The sequence below is a fragment of the Bombus affinis genome, chromosome 2, assembly GCF_024516045.1.
Source record: "Bombus affinis isolate iyBomAffi1 chromosome 2, iyBomAffi1.2, whole genome shotgun sequence".
Lineage (NCBI taxonomy): Eukaryota > Metazoa > Arthropoda > Insecta > Hymenoptera > Apidae > Bombus > Bombus affinis.
In genome coordinates, this window is record NC_066345.1 from 16277166 (window position 1) to 16300555 (window position 23390).

At 28.3% G+C, this 23390-nt stretch overlaps 5 protein-coding genes across 7 annotated transcripts; 2 read left to right on the forward strand and 3 right to left on the reverse strand.

Annotated features, from left to right (window-relative positions):
* The first annotated feature begins 354 nt into the window (after positions 1 to 354).
* On the forward strand, positions 355 to 6894 carry LOC126925944 (zinc finger CCCH domain-containing protein 18-like). Its single transcript, XM_050741960.1, has 8 exons — positions 355 to 626; positions 1782 to 2174; positions 2267 to 3294; positions 3360 to 3853; positions 4537 to 4796; positions 4897 to 5301; positions 5461 to 5841; positions 5962 to 6894. Exons 3-8 carry the CDS (start codon positions 2283 to 2285, stop codon positions 6371 to 6373), a joined length of 2964 nt encoding a protein of 987 aa, XP_050597917.1. The 5' UTR covers positions 355 to 626; positions 1782 to 2174; positions 2267 to 2282; the 3' UTR covers positions 6374 to 6894.
* Positions 6895 to 7348: 454 nt separating this feature from the next.
* LOC126926079 (acyl-coenzyme A diphosphatase FITM2) lies at positions 7349 to 9702 on the reverse strand. Its single transcript, XM_050742195.1, has one exon. It carries the CDS (start codon positions 9130 to 9132, stop codon positions 7951 to 7953), a length of 1182 nt encoding a protein of 393 aa, XP_050598152.1. The 5' UTR covers positions 9133 to 9702; the 3' UTR covers positions 7349 to 7950.
* An 802-nt stretch (positions 9703 to 10504) lies between these two features.
* LOC126926019 (uncharacterized) lies at positions 10505 to 14498 on the reverse strand. The gene is given in 4 exon segments (XM_050742103.1): positions 10505 to 11833; positions 12176 to 12724; positions 13018 to 13348; positions 14074 to 14498. Coding segments are annotated over 4 exon segments (1716 nt in total). The 5' UTR covers positions 14209 to 14498; the 3' UTR covers positions 10505 to 11132.
* A 745-nt stretch (positions 14499 to 15243) lies between these two features.
* Positions 15244 to 21410, reverse strand: LOC126928682 (phosphatidate cytidylyltransferase, photoreceptor-specific). Of its 2 annotated transcripts, none has more exons than XM_050744298.1 (11): positions 21161 to 21410; positions 20264 to 20616; positions 19307 to 19431; positions 19122 to 19218; positions 18869 to 19045; positions 18291 to 18493; positions 18057 to 18213; positions 17819 to 17971; positions 17620 to 17751; positions 17399 to 17533; positions 15244 to 17055 (listed from the first exon to the last, which is right to left on the reverse strand). In XM_050744298.1, exons 2-11 carry the CDS (start codon positions 20330 to 20332, stop codon positions 16966 to 16968), a joined length of 1338 nt encoding a protein of 445 aa, XP_050600255.1. In that variant the 5' UTR covers positions 20333 to 20616; positions 21161 to 21410; the 3' UTR covers positions 15244 to 16965. The 2 variants fall into 2 exon arrangements, with proteins under 2 accessions (XP_050600255.1, XP_050600254.1); XM_050744297.1 differs by having other exon boundaries at positions 20264 to 20769.
* A 624-nt stretch (positions 21411 to 22034) lies between these two features.
* LOC126928704 (40S ribosomal protein S10-like) lies at positions 22035 to 23315 on the forward strand. Of its 2 annotated transcripts, none has more exons than XM_050744360.1 (3): positions 22035 to 22160; positions 22700 to 22844; positions 22940 to 23315. In XM_050744360.1, the coding sequence occupies exons 2-3, from the start codon at positions 22701 to 22703 to the stop codon at positions 23273 to 23275; spliced, it is 480 nt and encodes a 159-aa protein (XP_050600317.1). In that variant the 5' UTR covers positions 22035 to 22160; position 22700; the 3' UTR covers positions 23276 to 23315. The 2 variants fall into 2 exon arrangements, with proteins under 2 accessions (XP_050600317.1, XP_050600318.1); XM_050744361.1 differs by having other exon boundaries at positions 22099 to 22228.
* The last annotated feature ends 75 nt before the right edge of the window (positions 23316 to 23390 follow it).

The window sequence follows — 23390 nt, forward strand, 5'->3', positions numbered from 1 at the left end:
ATGTGTAATATACTATTTTTAAATATCAATATACGATATTCCCTTCTAAAGAATTTAACAGATGCAATTTAAAAACTAAAATGTGATTTATGAAGTTCTGACAACCTATCATTTTATATGTTAATAAGCGATGGAATTCTTTAAAGTAAATAGAATTTCAAGCTTATACTGTCAGAGAAATATACAATTTTTAGCCATTAAAAACATCAAAAAGGTAGATTGTAATCATAAAACTAACGTATTGTTAAATCAGTGTTGCCAACTATAAATTCTTAAAAGTAAGCGGAGGAACAAAAGATATACATATATATATATACATATATATATGTAGTTTCAGGGTGTGACTATCTATCTTAAGAATAATCAATGGTTTACAGCCCAGAAGGGCTTCGGTTTCTACGTTTTACGGACGTTTTCGTTTGTGCATTCTCCTTGTTGTAGATTTTGCGGTAGCAAAACTGATTCGAGACGCTGATACATTTAATTTTGGAATAGAATTAATCTGAAAAAGAATAAAACGGGAGCACAAGTGAAATTTTGAATACGCAATATCTAAGTGACGCCGGCCAGCTTAAGCCTTGGAGTCTTAAAATCTCCAAAGGCCCACAGACATACGCGAGACTAAGGTAAGAGTCCCATGAGACATTCTCAACAATAATATATATATATTTTTATAAATGATACATGAAATTCCGTGACATCTTTTGTTCAAAGTTCTACAGATTGGTACGCAGTAATATTTAATAATATTACAATGTTAACCTCAAATATTCATAAAAATCTTTCAATAAACTGGAAGTCAGTATAGTCAGTCAATAACTAATAACATATCATGAAAGAATTGTGAAATCTAAACTCTTTTTAATGTGATTGGAAATTTTTGTTTTAATGCACATTATCTTAATTCTCTGCATTATTTTGTGTATGATAATAATTCACAAAACATTCAAAAGTATATGTGTTATATACAATATATATAGTTCTATATTAATGTGCAGCTTTATTGCATTGATGTAGGACTAAATTTCAAATATTATTTTATTTCTAATTTACAAATTACAGACACTTTATATTACTGACATGTATATATATGTATATATTTCATGTTATATATTCATAATTACTAGGTATTACATTTAACACCAAAATCTGTAATAGATTCGTTGTACAAAATTTTCTTTTTATTGTTTTTTAATATGGTTTTGAATTCTAGTTGTTTAAACAAATTTTAAAAACGACTTCCTATTTTTTTAGTTCTAAAAATAAATATATTGGTATAAACATGAATTAGTACTGTGTGGTTGCTTTATATAATAATAATTTATAAAATATGACATTGACATCAGTTAATAAACTCTGATTCAGCTTTTAAATATTATTACTTCAATCTGTAAATGCATTAGTGATATACTATTGAATTTTGGTGTATGTTTGCAAATATTAAATATTTTTATTTTATAGTATTCATAGACAATTACTTTATAGTTAAAGAATTTATGTTTATAAACATGGTTTGAGTTTTAATTAATTTCTTGCTCTCATATTTGTAACATCTTTATTATTATCATCAAATCTATAAATTATATTAATTTTCTTATTATTAATGACAGTCTACTATACATTTATATTATTTTGTATATAAACTATAAATGACATGATAGAAAGTTAAATGATTTTTGTTCTATATAGTTTCACTTGATGATAAATGTACAAATACTTTAGTTTCTCTTTTCCTAAATTTTTCCTCTCCCCTTTGTTCTTTCTTTCTCCATGCCCAAAAGACATTCTTACAGGTTAAAAGTCCGTTCGTTATAGTTTCTAGTGCAGTACAAAACGGTTTGCGGTTTACCGGTATTTCTTAGTTTGTGTTGTGTTCGAGTTGAAAGTTTAAAACGTAAAATAAAAAGTTCGGGCAAGAAATCCTGAAAATTAACAGTATGTATTGTAAATGTGAAAAAGTTCAGTTTATGTATAAAATACAAAAGTTGTTAGTAAAAAAAAGTTATCAATGTGATATAAAAAGTATGTTCGACACAGTATGGATTGCTCGCGTTGTGCCTTCAAGAGCAAATACTGCACAGGCTCTTATTGATACAGGTAAGCCCTGTGATGCTACTGATGCAGATTTTTCAGTGCTACATTTGGTCGGTTCGGCTAAAAAATTCACTTCTCAAGTAAGGGGAATTAACAATTTGTTTAAGCAGTGGTCCCATTTTTTGTCAAATCATTATTGTATATGTTATAAAAAAGAATAACTTTTTTACAGGTTAGAATAATTCATCATGTCAGACTCTGGTTCAGAAAGTTCCTCTTCGGAGGGTTATGATGGAAGGAGAGATCGTGTTGCATCCGCTGACAATGTGGCATCACCAAACTTCTCGCACCATTCGTCTGTATCTGGGCGTAAATCTAGAGCAAGTTCTATATCTTCAAGAGAGAAGTCACCTGGATCTTTTATATCAGAAAGAGATTTAAAATCTCCAAGATATACACCAATATCTCCAAAATCTCAAAGATCTGGTTTAGCATCTCCTAGTGAAGTGGGTTCTCCAAGATCGACTCGTAGTTTATCAAAATCACCACCTGCTTCACCAAAATCATATCATTCAGGAAACAATTCTTTGGATTCACCAAGAACTGATCGCAGTTTATCTCATTCTCCTATGCAAGATGAGAGATCATGCCCATCTAGTCCCCATGATTCTAAATCTTTACATCTTGAAGATACAGAACCTAAACAATTTGAACTGGAAGTAGATGCACAAAGATCTGGAGACAATTCCCTTAAATCATATTCCTATAAAAATAGTGAATCGAGACAAAGTTCACCAAAATCACCAAGGTCTGGACGTAGTTCAGCAAAATCATTAATGTCTGGAAGAAGTTCTCCAAAATCAGGTCCAGCATCTCCTATGGATGATCAAGAGTCAGAAAAGCATTCACCACCTCATTCTCCACCACAACATTTAAAAACTTCATTTAATGAATTGGACGGGGAACAAATTTCAGATGGAGATATTGAAGATGAACCTGAATCAATAATTAAATCAAAACCTACTCCAATTACACATGGTGAAGATTTATCAGATGTTTCTGATTTAGAAAGTATAGATGGAGTTGATGGTACTATTGAGCATGAATCAATACTCAAAGAAAATCAACAAAATGAAGAGAAACGAATGAGTAATGATAAAATAGAAAAAGAAGATAAACATGCACCAGTTGGATTAACAGAGGAAAGCGAACAACTAGATTTTGAAGCTGATGGTCAATGGAAAGATGAACGCGATGAAGGTAAATAATCCAAAAATTATTATAATTTAAAATAAATACTATTAAAAATTAAAAACTATTTTTAGGTGAAGTAGAAGGACCAATTATTAAAGAAAGTAAAGACAAAGATGATAAAGATGGAAAAGACAAAGATAAAGATAAATTAAAATCAAAAGAAGGTGGTGATGCTAATGATAAGGAAGAGGGAGAAGAGGATGGGGAAAAAGTAGAATCTGAATTAGAAGAAGGAGAACTTAGTGATGGTGATGATGTTCGACCAGAAGAAACAGAACCAAGACCTGTTTGTCGCTTTTATAACCGAGGACAATGCACATGGGGAGTTAGTTGTAGATTTTTACATCCAGGTGTAACTGACAAGGGAAACTATACAATGTTTGACATGGTACGACCAATGGCATACCCACCACATGCAGCTACTCCACACGAATTCAGGCCGCATATTGAAAGGCCAAATATGGTGCGACCATTACCTGGATATGGAGCACCATCACATACACCAAAAGTAGAAGATCTTCCTGCTGAATCTGCGTGGGAACGTGGATTACGACATGCTAAAGAAGTAAGTTTTTATTTCATACTTCGTAAGGTATCCTATTTGAAACAAACTACATCATTATTATTTTGTATGTAATTTTTGTAAGCTTTCTTATTTCCTGTAGCTAAATTTTAAGTAACCATAAGTATACTTTTTACGAATTTCTAAATTTTAAGCATACAGAAGATTTACATTTTCTTCAATACATTTTTATGACTTCTGAGACTAAGTTTCCATGACAAAAAAAAATAATTTATAAATGTAAGAAGGACATTACTATATTGAAAACTCAGAAAAAAATGATATTAGGAAAATTATTGTTTTCACAGTTCTTCCCATTCTTTGACTCAGCAGTCTTGAAGAAAGATCTTGGTTGGTTTAGCTTACAGAAAACTAAAATTAAACTAAACAAAAAACTAATCTAGAATTAAAACTATTGCTTATTGTCTCTTGTTCTTGCACACCTCAGTCCCCTTCTTCCTTTCTCTATCCAACATCCTCAGCCATTTTGTCCCTCCTTTTGAATTCTTATTGCTTAAAATCTCAATTCTTATACTTCTTTTTCAATTTCAATCCCACGTCATATTGTTTCACTGCCATGGTAAAAATACTTTTAAGTAAAATGCTTTACAAAATAAACTGAAGTTTTATATGTTATACGATATTTTTATAAGAAATATTTCTATTCTATCTACTTCTTTACATAGATGATGCGCAAAGCAAATAAACGCAAAGAATCTGATATGGACTTCGAAGAAAAGAAGATGAATTTAAGTTTAGGACAAGATGAATTAGATAGAGAAGCAGGATATTATGTAAGAGCAGCTAGTCCAGAACCACCTGTTGAAAGATGGCCTCCTAGAGAAGCACCTAGAAGAATACCACCACCAAGGCTTACACCAGAAAGATATATTGATGATCCTGATAATTATTATGCACCACCAGCAGCACCACCAGAATATTATAGGTAATATTTATTATTAAAGTCAAGAAGCAAATTAGAAGTATTTGTTATGTATTTTTCAAATTTTTAAAACAAATATTCGAATACCGCTTTTTCTTTCAAGGAGAGTACATTATAAAGCAGACTCTCGAGTCACTGCTGAATATAGGGAACGTATCGATTATCACGCAATTCCTCGTGGAACACCTCATTCTGTTTCTCCACCACCACATACTAGAGAAAGAGAGAGAGAGAGAGAACGTGAGCGTGAACGCGACAGGGAACGAGAATATTACGAGAAATATGAGAAGAAACATAAACGTCCATCAAGGGAAGTCATAGTAGAACGTATTCCACCGACGAAACCTTGGCGAGAGGAAGAACCACCACCAGAAGAAAGAAGTAGAGGAGATGAATGGGCAGATCCTTGGATGCGCCGGAAATCTCCAAGTACGATACGTCGAAATACATCATCTCGACGATCACGAAGACAGTCATATTCTTCAGGTTCTTCGTATACGTCCACAAGGTAACTTTTATTTTTAATTATAAAAACAATATAAAGGCTATAATTTTTATGTTATTAAACATACATTACAAAATTATTTAAATTGTAATCTAATTTTTTAATTTTTTTTAATGTTTACACGTGAAAAATGCGTACAAACGTACTATATGCTGTTTTTAGCTCTAGCCGTAGCTCAAGCCGCTCTAGCTACAGTTCTTACGACTCCCTATCCAGGTCCCGTTCACCATCCCCTCCTTCTAGAACCCGTGGTGCTGGCAAGGGGAAAGCAGTGGTGACATCACCACCTCCTAATCCGCCAACGGTTGCAGCTGCTGCACCTCCGCGTGGTGCCATGTTAATGAATCCACCTGCCCCTTCTCCTCGTCCACCTAAAGGTTCTATTTCCCCTACAACTGGTACGCTTCACCGACGTGCTGGTCTCAACCCACCTGCACCGAGTCCGCTTTCTTCTCATCAACGTCATCACGAGAAGGCAAGAGACAAAGCAGCGATAGCTGCAGCTGCAGTAGCTAAAGTTATTAAAAGTCGATCGAGATCGAGGTAAATATATAAAAATTATATTTCATTACTGTAATAAAATTTAGGCTTTTGAGATCATATATCGATAAAAACAACAAGATACAGCATGTATATTACTAATATAAAAAAATATGTTTTTAGGTCATCACACAGTAGTTCAGGTTCAGAAAGCAGCGGTAGCAGTAGTGACTCTAGCGAGTCAAGTTATTCCTCTTCTTCCAGTGAAACACGTCGAAGGAAAGGCTCGACTCCACCAGTAACGCGAAAGGATTCCAAGGGTATCGATGCCTTAAAACTTAGTGGTACTAAACAACAAATCAAGCTTACATTAAAGCCACCAAACAATACTACAACAGTTAAAAAAGTTGACCGATCTACTTTAATGGCTGGAAAGAAAAGAGGTTTAGAATCACCACCGTTAATTGATAGTAAAGCAAGCGTTGCTGCAGCTGCAGCTAAAGCAGCAAAGAAAGCTAGTTCACGGCGAGAAGAATTATTAAAGCAGCTCAAAGCCGTGGAAGATGCAATTGCGCGTAAGAGATCAAAAGTTTAATAACGCAGTATACATCATTTGTCATTATGAAAATATGTGTGTATACATACATACATAGACACAAATATTTCTTAGATATATATAATTAGCTGCTACAAAGTAACATGCGATATGAAAATAAAATGAAAAATTCATATCAGGGCAAAAGCATTTCTAATTTCGCAAATTTTTCTAATCACAATGTCAATATTTAACTTTTTTTTTTTGTCAGCATGTAAACCAACATACAATGTTAAATATAGTACTGTGTCACTTTAACTTCTTCATTATTGAAAATTTAAGAACTATTTGTGCTTCATTACACACATACACATATGCCTGTACGCGAATGTATATGTAAAGACTTCAAATCGTACTTTATTTTTAAGAATTAAATGATCAGAGTGATTCTTATAAGTAGGGTAAAAATAAACAAGATATCGTTTTAAACTGCCAAATACACGTAAATAAAAACAAACGTGTAATTTATTTGTATATGAATGAAAGATTCTGTTGAAATATACAATATATCTATGATCATAGCAGACCTAATATTTTTAAATATATACAAATTTGGTGATATTAAACGACAATAAAATGTCGCGCCAGTATAAAAATTCTACAACCTCTTTTTTACCTTATAATGAATTAAGTTCATTATTATCACTTTGTCATTATTGTTCATTCAGGTGGTTAATAGAATTAATTCATTATCTACAATATTTTAAGATCTATTACAAGATCTATTATTAAAAAGTGTGTCTATTTTATACAGCTACTTTTACGTTACATACAGAGTTGCAAAAATTATTAAAAAAGGATTTCATTATAAAATGGAATAAATAATGGAATTAAAATATGGTTTTGTTATGCATAAATTTACTAGACAGCTTGTTTTAAAGAAAAGTATTCTTTCTTGCAAGTTCCATTAGAATAATGTAAAGCAATTTTCTTCAAATTTATAGTGTAAATATAATAATGATAATACACATAAAGTTTGAATAATAAAATACATATGATGGTTTATTACAAACATTTTATCAATAAGACAAACAATAGTTTAGTAAATACAAATTACAAAATAAGATCACAAAACATGTCTATAACAGTAATTATGTATACTGCATAACAATGTTCTAATTAATTTAACAGTCCATGAGGAGGTAAAAAAATTATTTTGTTTAATATTTCATGTATAAATTAGTAAATTACAATAGATCGCAATACTTACATAACTGGTTTCTATTTTAAAAAGAAAATAACAACTTTAATTTGACAAAACCACACCAATAATAAATACAATTTATCCAATGTTCAAAGTATGTACATTAAAATGCTATATACACAAGACTTGGAGAATATCATTTTACTAGCACTTTCTTCCATCAGATAAATTTAAACTTTATAACTATTAAATACCTGCACAAATTAAGGGAGGTAAAACTATTATAGAAATATGTTAAATAAATGTAAGCATCTCAGGATACTACATTTTTACATTTAATCTATATAGATGTAAAAAGGTGATATAAACGTATCAGAAATGTCCAATTCCATTGATAAATGTGAAAGCTAGAAAGCTAGAAAGTTGATCATTTTTATATCCTGGAAGCAGATATCTCCGAATCTGATTGCCTATTAGTACCAATTGTATCGATATTATCCTGACTTGGGCGAATAGGAAATCCCATAAATCTATTGGTACCATTCAGCGTACTACGTCTCGATCTGATCGAGCTATTGTCATGGGTCTTTGTTTCATTGTATTTAAATAAACCATCACCGGGCGCGGGCAATGAGTTTTTTGGAGATTTAAACCACCATTGATAGGTAACATACCATGTTAAAATAGCGGCTACACCTCCAAGAAATTTTTCAATCATAATATGATAATAGAGCATTGTAGATATCAACATAGTATCCCAAAGTAATTGTTGCAGTGTCATTGCAACGAAGAGACCTCTCAAATAAGGGGTAAGTGCTTTATGCGCCTTCTTTAAAAATTCCAAATCGGAATCAGAAAGATTTCGAAGTGGTCCGATATTGGGCTCGTTTGGTGTAACTCGCGAATGTTCTTCGCGCATAATTAAATCCTTTATACCCTCCCAGCCAACTAACGAAGAACCTTCCTCGGCTAAAATCAAGCTTGAATATATAAGAATAAATGTATGCCCGGATATATCAAAACCACTCCAAAATTTACCAGATTGGAGACATTTTGCTTTTGTCTGTAATTGTATATCCTTTGTGGTAAGGCATCGGCCATAATTTGTTTCGATATAATTAAACAATTTGATCCATAATAGCCATGCAGTTGTGGCTAAACCCAATCTGGCAAGGTGTTTAAGTAAAACTGATCTACGTCCACATCCAAGTGTGTGCGCGGTCAATGCAACCCATGGAACAGTTACGGTCAGTAACCATCCCCATCCCCACTTTACAAAATACTGATTGAGAGCATTATCTGGACGCGAAAAATATGTTCTTGGCATAGTGATAAAATCTGCTACCAATGATACTACGAATATCGCGCCGCAATATATAGCTACCTTGAGCCTCGTATCGAATAGCAGAGACTTTTTGCAAACGTGTAAAAACATCGTTACAAGTATAAGACCTATAGAACTTGGGGCAGCCGTCGGCCGAGTTCCACCTCTGTCTTCTTGAGCCGAATTCGGACGAAAATTTAAACGACTCGATCTTAAATTACTTGGTGACGAGCCGAACATTGTGGAGCTACCTGGCGATGTGTGCATGCCTCTTCGTTTCCTCGTAGCCATCGTGCAATCAGTGCACAGAGGTTATCATATGTACGTTATTGATATTTAGGATGTACATTACCGCATGATAAATTAATTTTCCTTTCACATAATCAAGGTTAGTTTCTAGCTGTTCCGTGATACGTTTCTTTCACATATAGTTAAAAATTCTTAATATACTTGATGTGTATGAATCAGTTGGATTACAGATTACAGATTATCAGTAGATATAGGATATTCGATACTCAAAATAGTGCTACGTAACTACGTACACTGTATATTTCTGACTAGACTGATTTGCTCTGTCATCCAATAGTCTTCCCCTCCCCTTCTCTGTACTTTGTACTTTTACTTGAAACGTTTTCGTTAAGAATGAATATTCCATGTGCTCGTTTATCGATCGTTTTGAATATTTGCGCCATCGATCGCTACGATCGATGATCGATGAGTGGCTCACTGATATGGACCCACGTCTCACTGTAACTGATCTGATATATATTATGTATACTACAGATACGAATTTGCCATAACCACGGGCCATAAGCTAACTGAATTGCATACTGTTGATTCAAATTGAAAGAAACTTTAAATGCCAGCGTCGCCATCGTTCGATCTAAGTAATAGAGGAATATAGCGCGAAATTCCAAAAATGGAATTTATAAAGGATTAAAATAATAATGTTGTGCAATAATATAGTGTTATATTAGGTACGTAATATACTATAACACAAATAACAGTATAATATGAATTGCTTAAAACCAAAAACATTAATTAGATCAAATGAAAATGGCGTTAGTGAAATAAATATATAAATGTAATACAAAAGCAACTGAAGTTCGCAAAATGAAAATGGGGTTGTACTTTTCTTTTTTCGGTTAATTATTAAATGCATTTTCGGTCATGCAGTCAACATAGCGCAGATATATATGAACGTTTTATGTTTTATTAGATGATAAGAAAACTATTTACAAAATTAAAATAGTTTTCTTAACTGCAAAAAAGATACGAGCGTCTGGAAGTATTTTATTTAATCTTAATTAAATTATGTGAGAATAAAAGTCAGTATTCGTATTGTCTTATTTATCTCATACCAACGAAATTGTATTTAAAGATATGATATTCTGAACATTCTGGTCATATTTATGATTATTGCTTTTATATTTCATATTATTTTTGCAGCAAGAAATATTACATACATATATGTATTAGGATAAATAAAATTTCATTTTATTAAAAACATATATTAAATATTAAAATAAATATTAAATCAGTATTATATTAAAGTTAATATTACCTTAATCATAGATTGAGATATTTTTATGAAGGAAATCAAACTTTAAATGAATCATAAATCAAGGAATATAATATTGTGTTCTGCAATGATAAATAAATATGAATGTAACTAGAGGGAAATTTTTATTTACTATTCACCTTTCATAATACTACACTAAATAGCATTTATATGCAATAAGCTTCATTTTTTATAACAAAGAATTCACTCATAATGCAGAATAAATTTAGATAAAATACATTATTACTTTACATTATCAAATGATATTACAAAAGGAACTTTGCTATCTCTTAAAATTTTGTTAAACATATAAAATTTTTAATATATTCTTTCTAATAACATGCAATTATTTTTGCAAATTTTATATATTTGCTCATGTTTCTTGTATACAGCTTCTGCAAGGCACCATTGAATTCTTTTAAAATATGTGGACATTAACAATAATTGTTCATTATGAAAATGATTATTTAAAAATTATTTTATTTAATTAGGCGCCTATGAAAATCGTTGCTACATTACTACCGAGTGATGACTAGTTCTAATAAATCTATAGCCAAATACCACTTATTAATGGTAATGCTGTCATTTATTATAGTATAATTATTCACTTAAATATATTTACGAAACAAATATTTTCGTTTCGTTGTTAAAATGTTCATTAATAATTTTACACTGAAGAATTGAATGATCAATTTGTCTATAAACTAGCAATCATTAAATAAACCAAAGATTAAACACCTGTATGTGGAAGATCCATTACAAGCGAATCTAATTTTACAACCTGTACTTTTGATGTCAGTACCTTTGTTGCTTCTATGTCATATGAAGACCAATAAGTTATTAATTCTGGAATATCATCTTCACTAATATAATCAATTTTGATTGAATTAAAGCGAGCACGTAAACTCAAATTTGGTTGACAATTTGCGTTTCGGCATAATTGAATAATATCAGTTTGATTTGCATTTTTAACTTGTACATCTGTATAATTCACAAAAACAATCAATACTCTCTCTATTAGTCTTCTTTCTGTAACAATAGATACTTTTTCTGTACGTTCAGATGTTGAATTAGTCCATTGCCAAAATTTAATGACAAATCCAAAAGTATAAGGTTTCCTGGATATATCCAAAAAAGCTGGTTTTGAGACAAAAGAATTAGGACCAATATAATTCCATATTACTTTTGATTGATTTCCATGCTTTTGTAATTTTAGAGTTACACTAGCTGTACAAAATTCTCCAGGACATAATCCTTTATTTTCAATGGATAAGTAGTGATATGGTGTAGGCCCCCAGTTATTCTTTTCATTATTGTATTTTAAAGTCTTGAACGTGCTAAATGCCATTGCTTGTTTCATTACCAATTTTTTATACTCTGGTAATTTCATAGCATGTAATAAACCTTTAATAGTCATAGTTTTAATCATACCTGCAAATAAGAAAAGATAAATTACATATTAAATAGATTACATGTCCTATTTTTCAGATAAAATATGTATTAAAATCTTCTGCGTATTTATATATTTGTATATATAAAATTGCATATAATTGTATATATCATTGTATATATAAAACGAAAAATATATTAATATTTCACTAATTTTATTTCATATAAATGCCTATAACAACAAAATTTTATAAAACATCTGTCTCAATCATACATTATTAACAATTTTTCTTTCTTAATATCAAAACAAAATAAATATAATTATACATTTATACGAGAAAATAAATATTTATCTTTTATAATCGTAGTTAATTTTTTACTTACTTCTTCTATTACTATCATAGCAAATATAAGATACAGTATCATTAAGGACGTGATTATCTATATCAATGGACGAACAATTTTCAGGTGAATATCGCCCTAGAAGATGTCCAGTTCCACCAGATAAGAGAACAAGATTAGGCATATTTTTTGTTGCTACTTCTATACTCAAAAAATCTTCTATTTTGTCTGAATCAATATCTGGTAATATCAGAGGTAGTTTTTCATATGTATAAATTTTGGAACTCCAATGAATAGTGCCTGCAATAGGTTCGATACTAGCCAAGAGGCCTTGATCTCCAGCAACTATGCAATCTGGTTTTCCAGATCGATCAGTATCCACTGAAATACAATCAATTTCGGTAGGCGGTCTTTTCAACGAAACTAACCACAATGGTAAACCACTATTTGCTTGCATTGACATAATCCCTCCTCCTTCTGCAGATATTTGACCCTGATCATTTGTATCATTTCCTCTATATCGTTGTCCACGAACAAGAAATATCAAGTTTGATGGATTTCCATGAATGATGGATATAGGACCATGTAATTCTAAAAATATTTTATTAGAATATTAAAATCTATTCGTATAATTTATACTAATCAATTATTTAATATTCTATGAATTTTTTATATATATGATGCATAATATTTTATAAAAATATGTAACAATTTTTTATATGTGTATTAATAAAACTTTTTATTACATTAAACAATATTTACTAAATAATTACTAACTTTGGAGAAATTAATTTAGAGAGATTGGAGCTTATTTATTGTTTCTGCAACAGTGAGTAAAACTTTATTCATACACTATACTTTTACAAACATTTAAGTAAACTTACCTATTCCTTGTAAAGTTTTATCCCAAGATATAGATGACTGAGGTTCATTTACTGAAGGACATACCATTGAATTATCACAAGGTAAAACATATAGAAATATAACTATTGTTACAACACATAATAATATAGAAGCAACCAAACAAAATCGTCATAAGGGTGACATATCGTGTCTTTTCCACAAATCATTTTGGTCACTGCCTTCAACTACCATTATAGGTACATCATCTCTATAATATTTAAGCATATTTTGACCATTTTTTGCGCGATTCGCTAAATTCCTTGTTTCATCCAATGGATAATATATTCCATTCTCATGAATAGTAGTTGATTGCTAGAATTTTTATATTCATTATATATTTTTTAGTTTATTCGTTATATACCATTATATATCTTATTTATTTTATATATTTTATTATTTATAAAATTTATATTAAAATTATAATTGGTTATCTTTATTTAATACATATTGTCACGCTTTATATATATTTCATAGCAATTTTGTCCTTTTTTATTATAAATAAAATTACAGTTATATCACAAAAGTATACTAATAAAAACTGAATGAAACTAAAGATCTTTAAATATATAGTATTTCAATAAGTAGTTACCAAATTGATACAATATATTTTAAAGATTAAATAGATGAAGAAAATTTATATAAACCCATATCCAAAAATTATTTATTATAAAGTTATAAAAAATAAAAGAATCATTATCCATTGATTAAAGTTCAATAATGTTTCTTAGTTTTATAGGTCTGTACAATTGTTTGTTAGTGATTATAATGACTAACAATTTTTAAGACAACCATTTGTTTATCGTGAACTATGAAACAGAGAACTTATTTAATGAATAAAGATTCTTTTATTCTTTATAGCTGTGTAATAAACGATTATATGGGTTCCTAGATTCCTAGACTTTTTTCATCTATTTGACCTCAAAAATACACCAACCTATTGAGACACCCTGTACATATAGATTTCTACACCAATTACTTATACTTCTAATTTATATTATAAATAAAAAGAAAATATTGTTCGCATGATTTCAACTTACCAGTTGTGTATCATCAATATGATCTTTAGGAATTTCATTTGATTGGGCCAAACAATCATCTTCATCCTCAGTATCGGTGTTACTTATATTTTGCGGTAATGGGGTATAACCTTTTCCACCGTGATGATCAGACATGTTAAATCTGTATAAAGCACTATAAATTGAAATTTAATCGAATATTTTTATGTGTATGGATAAATATATGAGTATTTTATGTATTTATTTTATCCTAACACCATTGAACATAAAGTATTTATAAAGAATGAACAAAGTAGAATTCAGAATCGATATATTACATTACTGTTATGGAGTACCAATAGTTAAATGTGACGGTACTTAATCGTATTCGATACATTCGCGCGGCAAATTTATAACAAGAGACAAAAGTTATTCGTATAGGTGGAATATATGGAAATAAAAAGATAATTATTTTTGTGATTCACGTAGTTGTAACAAGTCATACCCTTTTTTGTAATTAAAATTGGAAAAAAACATTAGAGGAAAAAGATGAATGATTTAAAGCGGACTACATATTTACGATTATACGTTTTTTGCAAGTACAACAATACATATAATTTCGGATATTAATTGATAGTACTAAACAAATATTTTCATCTCAATAATCAAATGACTTAATCAGGACTTAAGAAGACCTACCTTGATTTGAATTTAGTCCTGCTGATGGCACTACTTGGACGGTAAAACGTTATTATGATTCTTTCTTATGCGGGAATCTTTTTTGTTTGATAAAATATTTTTTATTAGTTCGCTTTTTATTATTAATAATAAAAGGACATATAATTATGCACTTTTGTCATTACTCAATCACTTTTTGATAAATTCTTATGGAACTGAAAAATGTCTAGTTTATGATTGTAAAAAATTTGAGTCTCTTCGCAAACTAATTTAGAAATTTGATTAATAAATTCCATATTATTATCGTTATATATTATTACATAAAATACATTTACGTTTAAACTGTAATTGTTACAATAAAATTAAAATAGTATTTTTGTACTTTTGTATATATTCCAAAAAAAGAGAAAAGATAGAAATTTTACTAAAACATTTTTATGTTGAGTATAATTATCTTAATATACGTATTCGTGATAGAACAATGTGAATACAGGGTTTAATAACATAAAAGATTAAAACACGAGATACAAGGAGTAATATTTCCAAGAAGTTTATTTTCTTGTACTACTACATAAATATATTATATATTTAAACTTAAGTCACTTTTAATTAAGAATCTATAGTTATAATAACATATTTGTTATTTCACAAAATTTTCCATTTACATATATTTATTTTATATTATACTCTTTTATTAAATAAATATACTTGCATTTATCTATTTATCTATTATTGTTTGTTTTTAATTTTTATACACATATAAGTTATTTTAACATCCTATTTCCAATATTGAGACAATGTATAAACATCTAATGATAAAAGAAAATACAAATATTTAATTAGAGTTAGGTACATTGTATAATTTGCTACAAAGTATATGTAAGCTAATCATGTAAAATATATGTAAACATTCAACTGGAAATGTAATGTAATCACACAACAATGTTACTAGTTGTGCCATATTGTTATCTTCTAAATAATCACACAAGTATAAGATTCATTTACTTGTACGAATTATTGGCACAATTTTAATTATAGTATAAAATAATTTGAAATAATATTTTGTAGTAATCAGCATTTTAATTCAATCAAAACTTTCAAGCTCTGCACATTTTATGTTTTACTTTATACATTAATCTTATTGATATGAAATAAGTAATAAAAATTAGTAAAATGATACTAACTGTGAAAAATTGTTACATTTCCATTTAATTTTTATTTGTAATAAAATTGAAGATATAAGAAATAAACTCTATCTTTTTTATACAAAATTCTATGTACAATTAAAATAAGGTAACATTCAGTGCCATGATATTCAATAATTGTTGTATACAAAACTATTTGAGACAATTCAACAAGAGAATACTAATAACATATTTTATTTTATTTAGATTATATTCTTTGCAAATGTTTCATAGCTAATATAACAAAGTATCATCATGGCATGGCACTGATTCTAATAAAAATGTTAAAATCTATTGTGATTTGTCATCAAAGGTTTTCAATATATGTATAATTGATAACAATTAAAGAAATATTTTATATAACAATTAATAGTAGAATTACAGTTTTCTCAAATAAAATAAGCTGTCAAATACCATCTATTACCTCAAATTATATGCATGAAAAAACCTTTATGAGATTCACATCTAATACTACAATTACTAAATGCACAATAAGGATTTAAAAATATATAAATATATTGAGATCTGATTGATTTAAGTATGTATATCTAATCTTGAGTAAACATTTACATAAAATTTATGTGTATTGATAAAGTCATTATTATATTAGAATTTATTAAAGAAAAACATTTAAAAAATATTTAATAAAGGTCTCAAATGTTTATAAGAAATTGGAAGTTTGTTTTCTATGAGATACAGTATGCTTAATGTTCTTTGGTTTAACTATTATGAAAGAAACATGTAGTCAAATTTCTATCATCATTACAGTTTAATAAAAATTTTTGGTAGAAAATGGACTGCTTGACGCGGAATGCAAAAGAACTACAAATGTTGCATGTTTCTTAGCTCCTAATTATAAAATAAATTTTATCATTATATAATTCAATTTAGGATACTTTGCAACTAATATTGTTAATGTTATTTGTATAACATATGCATTGTCATTAATGTTATTAACGCTGTTTACGCAAACATTACGCAATATCAAAATAAATGTTAGAAATAATATTCCTAACACCTTTCACTATTTCAAAGTAATTGATTATTAATAATTACTGTTAATACTGGAACATCAATAGACATTCAATAAACCTCTGTTTTGTAAGGAATCTTTTAAAGTTTGAAACAACTGCAGCTGCTGTTCTGGTTTTAAGTTATAAACCTGCAATAATAAAAGAATTTCATATATGCAATATAACAATTAAATTTGCGAATAGATTTAGAAAACAAAAACATTATAAGTATATATTACATTTATATTTATAAAACTGATATATATTGGCAAAGTATTTCTATAAAAACTTAAACTTGTTGATGAGAAATTTTTATGTTGTATATATATCTAATTCTATAAGCTTATTTTTAATTATACCTATATTTAGTTGAAATATTGAAAAAATACTATAAAATATTAACTAAATCTACATAACAGTAAATATATATAATTTTCTTAACCAAATTATTAAAGAAAATAATAAAAATGATTAAGAAATTATCATATTTACCTGCTGCAGAAGTTTTTGAGGTGAAGCAGTTTGAATAAATGAAGATATATAGACATTTACAAATGTTGCCATTAAATACTGACAGTCAAATCTATCCATTATTCCTCCATGACCAGGAATAACATCTCCAAAGTCCTACAGCAAACATATAAAATGAAGTTATTGCACAATTTGTTGCTACTAGAAAGAAAAAATGAGAAAAATGTAACTTAGCAAATTACCTTAATTTTGAATGCTCTCTTAAAACCACTAGCAAAAAAGCCTCCAAATGGTCCAATTACAGAACTAAATACTGACATTGATAATGAATGAAGTAAAAATGGATACAGAGTTATGGTGGACTTTCCACTAAACTATAAAAAAAGATTACGTCATTTATTTTTATAAAAATTATTATTTTAGATTGTATGAATACATTACCATTTTCCATACAACTTGCAAACTATTAGGCAAAATATATTCTTGAGGTTGAAACAAAGAAGATGGTTCACAATCCATAGTCATTCGTCCTAAAGCTTCACTATATTCTATAGGACAAACAAAGTAACGATACTGACACATGATGTATGATACCTGAAATGTATTTTATGAAAATTTATATGTTTAAAAGATTTAATAATATGTAATATTTAATCTAAAAGTTTAAACATAAATTTACCAGTAAACCAAGCAAGACTGTTGAAATACCACCACCTATAAAACCTTCCCAAGTCTTTTTTGGTGATAATTTAATCAAAGGCGTTTTACCAAAGAAAAAACCGAACATATATGCCATTACATCATTTATCACTATCATACTAACTGGAACAATGAACCTATACCAAACAGTCATCTATTACCATAGAATATAATTACTAAAATATAGAAAAGATATTAACTTACATAAACTTACCATATCAAGCCCTCAAAAATATTCTGAATTATAAGATAACTTTGAGTTACGACAATAAGTAGAGCAACATGAGTCCAAGCAAATAAGGAAAATTGTTTCATATAATATTTTTTTACAAGTGATAGTACGAACCATACAAAACCAACAATATATAGACAAAAAGAAATAAAACGATGATATGTAACAAGTACACGTAAATATTCCTGTAAATAAAAAATATTATAGATTTGTAATTTAAATATGGTTATGAATAGAATTTTTAACTTTATGAACATATTAGTTTATAAGTTATTCAAATCTAATCATATATATAGGTATTTTTCAATGTCATGTATTTAAGATAATATCACATTAATGTAAATTTGGTATATAATTAAATTTCTGTGGGAAACCTAAAAAAAAAGAACTAGAAGCCATATAAAGTATATAAAGATAATGCTTCATAAAGCTCCATTTATTGGTTTTATGTCAATGCTAGATGTGTTCATAAAAATTCTAATTAAATTTAATCATACACTGCTAAGCATCTTAAAGATAATAAGTTAAATTAAGTTTCATTAGATTAATATTATACTTACTGTACGGTTAATTACTACAGCAAAATAGTCCATTAAATTTTCTCCATAAAAGAAATAATTGGAAGTAATTAAGAAATACCATGATAAAGATCTGAACCAAGGTAAACCATGAATTCTATAAACTGCATACCCAATGTTAATGATCTCTTGGAAACATTTTACTTGAACAACTAATGTCTGGAAAAGAATGAAAAAACATATCTTGAAATTTTTAAATAAATATATATTTATAAAACTAGTATCATAGACTTACTGTAGCCATCAGTGCTAATGGTCCAATATAAATAATACCGCAAAATCCAACAATCATAAACAAAGTAAAAATACTCCTAATTACCCAATTCCTCCAGCTATAAAAATATTTTATTTTTTAAACCTGAACATTTATGTAAATATTTTATATTAATATTCCAAATTAATTATTTTAAAAAACTTTACCGATCGGATAAGCCAGAAAGAGCTGAATTCAATATGTGAGGAGTATGATCTGTTCCTTGTGGTATAGCTTTAGCCAATTCCTCAACTTCCAACTTTGCATCATCTTCAGATTCCACATCTTCTTTCTACAAGACATATATACCAAATTATCTGTTAATAATTCTGTGGGAAATATAATATTAATTAGAAAATATCTAATTTATTAACTTCATTAAGTGATTAAAATTAAAAACACACTTTTTGTGTCAAGAGAAATTATATTAAAAATTATGTCTCGAAAAATCATAGTTTTTAGCATTGGCTACTAGAAACAATCATATAAAAAAATATTTAATCTATGAAATATATGTAATCCATATATAACACATATAAAGAATTATATCTTAATTTAATATCACTTATATAAAAGAGTAAAAGTAATGTGATAGGATTTATAAAATAAATGTTTCTATACATTTATGATGTATGAAAGTATTCTTTTTATCTCCTCTCTTGCAGATCACATATTAAGTCAAACTGAAATATCATTGTTTATTTCTTGAACTATACATTTTATTTCATCTATTTGTTTTTTTATTAGAATATGCTACAAAAACATAATTTGTATACAAAATTTCGTTTATAAATCTTACTTATTAATAGATTAATACAAGCATGATGCAATAAAAAAATTTCAACAAATATTTATATAGAATACAAAATAAAATAGATATAGTAAATATTATAGTTATATAGATTGTAAAAAAAAATCGTATCAATTTGGACCATGTGATTTAGTATTAGTAACTGTCATAGCTATCATTCAATTTAGTTTAATACATATATATCACGAAAGAGAAAGGTCAAATGGCAGTCAATCAGGCTTAATAATCGAAGACGTTGATTAAGTGGAAAAAGGAACTTATTACAATGCTACAACGAAACTTTCGAAAATAAGAAATATGTATTTGTATTTACCTGATCATCACTGACATCGCGCGTTTCTGCCGATGTATCTCCGATTGTTCTTTTACGAATATCCGACATTTTTTACTACGTTTAAAGATTTATAGTATATAGTACAGATACAAAAACTTAAAACAAAGAATAGCACTGTAACCACTGATTTATGCAATATAATTGCATATTTATGCGTTTAAATATTTAGTTAGAAAGAGCGGATGTGACAGACACCGATCATACTTGCGCAAATCAAATTGACAGGTTAGCGCACGGTATAATCATCGTTGATATTCGGTTTATTTCGAGTCTCTTCGGGAAATCAATAATAAAAAAAACTACATGGGATCTAATGTTTTGTTTATAATGTCCTGTAGAAAAGCTATGTTCATATCGTATATCATCATTAAAAACAAAAAATGTATCTTTTTCGAATAATAATTTAATAAATAGATCGTAATATTGATTAGGTATGTTAGGCTTGTAGTATTTTGTTAGTTTTAACCATGGTCATATAAACAGGTCTGGAACCGAAAACCGAAAGCATAGACGAAGCCAAAACAATATGGCGATTAAAGTAGAGTAAATTCTGCGCATCTGCGAGATATTGCTATTTATTTGAATATTATAGAATTGACTAAGTAGTTATTTTTTGTATTCGGATCTTTTCCTATCATTAAAAAAATTATATAATAAATCCAGGAAATAAAAGCTGTAGAACGAAATGCTACATATATTTTAAATTAAGGAAGAGAAAAATTAATAGTAAAAAAATATAAAAATTCTTATGGTACAAGAAATTATTATCACACTTATATTAAAAATATTCTTTTAATAACAAATGCTGTTGTAAATGGAGCATTCATTGATAGGAATATAGAATTTTTATACGCAAACGTGAAATTTTTAAATTACATTCAATTTAAGTGATTTAACCGCACTGATATGTACACTAGAATACATCGCTCGTTTATTTTGATAGTGGCATAACCCAAAAAAATTAACTTTAGAGGAAAAAGGTTTTAAAATTTTCAAAGAAATCTTCGTGAACCATTTCAACGACACTATAAAGTTGACTTAACACGAGATATGTCACTATTTACGAATGCAATACAACTTTCCACTTGTAATGTTACAGAACAACTGAAGGTGAGGCAGTAAAATTAAAACTAAAGCCAGATTGATAGCGGCATAAGTAATAATTTTTTCCTCTGACGTAAAACCGATGGAATTATAATTTACATGATAAAAATAGAAACACGATATAGACCTTCTATATGATATAAACCTATAATAAAAGCAAATACGAAATTTTTTGAGTTGTGCCATCATTAAAGCGAAGTGGCGATACGTATATACATATATAAATGATACAATCAAATACAGTTTATGCATATTTTTAAACAAACATGAAAACTTTATAATTTCTATTTCTATTTTGGAGTATTTAAACTACTTATACAATAAACAGTCTTATAAACCAGCTTTAAAATGTTATTTTTTTATAGTTTAAAACGTACTTCATTTTTCTTATTTATAACATTTTATTATTTTGAAAAAATATTTCAGCATTTCATTATTAATAAATATCTAGAATTTGCATTGTGTACTTTAAATATGTTTATATATATTCCTTCATACAATAAAGTTACATTTTTCGAATTCGAAGAGCAGATTCAAATATTAAATTTTACGTGATACATATGTAATTTATAAGACAAAATAAAAGTTTATAATTTCGCATGGGAATTATATTTTTAATATAAAAATAAATTTAAATAAACTTAAATGTTTCTATTATATATTTGCTATTTCCGGTTAATCTCGATACATTACGATATATCGATTTGTGCATGCGAAATATCGAACGCCTAAAATTTTTCTTTCCGACAGAAGTCTACTATTGAAGCATCAAGTATGTTAAATTCCTCTAAATATCTGTCTTAATCGCTTTTAATTTTTAATTTAAACAAAAAATAGGAGGTTTGTTAAATTATTTACTTTGTGACAAATTGAAAAATTGCTATATAATTTGTGTTTTTATTCATTATCGTAACAAACAATATTAATGTTATAGTGATAACCTAAAATAACATTTGTCTTTCTCTAATTTTAAGTGCAATATTAGTTTATAATGTCAATACCTTTTATGATTTGGAATAAAAGACATTGTTTTTTTATGATAAAACGAACACATTAAAATTAATTCTAACATGTGAGAGATAAGCGTCAAAACGTCGTATCAAAGTTAACCTCTCAAATTGTTTGTCTGTGATGAATAAGTTCTTAGTTTTCTTTTATTCATATATATTTTTCTAGTTATATATTTCTTTCACTTTATAACATATTGTTCACAGAAAATAGACCATTAATTCCTTCTTATTTTTGGCCTAAAATAATTATATCATTAAGTTCACAGTAACTAGTTTTTAATTATGTTTTTATTATTCTTAGAATGTTGATGCCAAAAAAGAATCGTGTTGCAATTTATGAGTACCTTTTTAAAGAAGGTGTTATGGTTGCAAAAAAAGATTATCATGCACCAAAACATCCAGAATTGGAATGTATTCCAAATCTTCAAGTTATTAAGGCTATGCAGGTAATAATTACACGCGATATAATTTTATATTGCATGCTTGATATGATTTAATTTGTTGTATTATTAAAATATATATTTCTTATTTATTTTTTCAGTCTTTGAAATCTAAAGGATATGTCAAAGAACAGTTTGCTTGGAGACATTTTTACTGGTATTTAACAAATGAAGGCATTGAATATTTGCGTGGATACTTACATTTACCACCCGAAATAGTACCTTCCACACTTAAAAGGCAAAGCAGATCAGAAACTTCAAGGCCAAGACCTACGACAGGTGCAAGGAGTGAAGCATCTAGACCCACAGAAGATCGTGCTGGATATAGACGAGGTCCTGGAGGGCCAGCTGGTCCTGGTGATAAAAAAGCTGATGTTGGTGCCGGTACTGGTGATGTTGAATTCCGTGGTGGTTTCGGTCGTGGTAAACCACAATAATATTTTAATGTAAAATAAATAAACATTTCGTAATATACAAGCATTGTTATTTTAACCATCCTTACATTTTGAATAATAATTTCAATAGACGCAAGTTTTAGGGATTAATAAGTAA

What these genes read in the sequence shown, in the direction of transcription:
- LOC126925944 (XM_050741960.1), top strand. Translation starts at nt 2,283, where the DNA reads ATGTCAGACTCTGGTTCAGAAAGTTCCTCTTCGGAGGGTTATGATGGA. An exon ending in GCACCACCAGAATATTATAG is followed by an intron (nt 4,797 to 4,896) that starts GTAATATTTATT and finishes TTTTCTTTCAAG; the next exon opens with GAGAGTACATTATAAAGCAG. An exon ending in AAAAGTCGATCGAGATCGAG is followed by an intron (nt 5,842 to 5,961) that starts GTAAATATATAA and finishes ATATGTTTTTAG; the next exon opens with GTCATCACACAGTAGTTCAG.
- LOC126926079 (XM_050742195.1), bottom strand. Translation starts at nt 9,132, where the DNA reads ATGGCTACGAGGAAACGAAGAGGCATGCACACATCGCCAGGTAGCTCC.
- LOC126928682 (XM_050744298.1), bottom strand. Translation starts at nt 20,332, where the DNA reads ATGTCGGATATTCGTAAAAGAACAATCGGAGATACATCGGCAGAAACG. An exon ending in CATTAGCACTGATGGCTACA is followed by an intron (nt 19,046 to 19,121) that starts GTAAGTCTATGA and finishes ATTCTTTTCCAG; the next exon opens with ACATTAGTTGTTCAAGTAAA. An exon ending in CAGTCTTGCTTGGTTTACTG is followed by an intron (nt 17,972 to 18,056) that starts GTAAATTTATGT and finishes AATACATTTCAG; the next exon opens with GTATCATACATCATGTGTCA.
- LOC126928704 (XM_050744360.1), top strand. Translation starts at nt 22,701, where the DNA reads ATGTTGATGCCAAAAAAGAATCGTGTTGCAATTTATGAGTACCTTTTT. An exon ending in AAGTTATTAAGGCTATGCAG is followed by an intron (nt 22,845 to 22,939) that starts GTAATAATTACA and finishes TTATTTTTTCAG; the next exon opens with TCTTTGAAATCTAAAGGATA.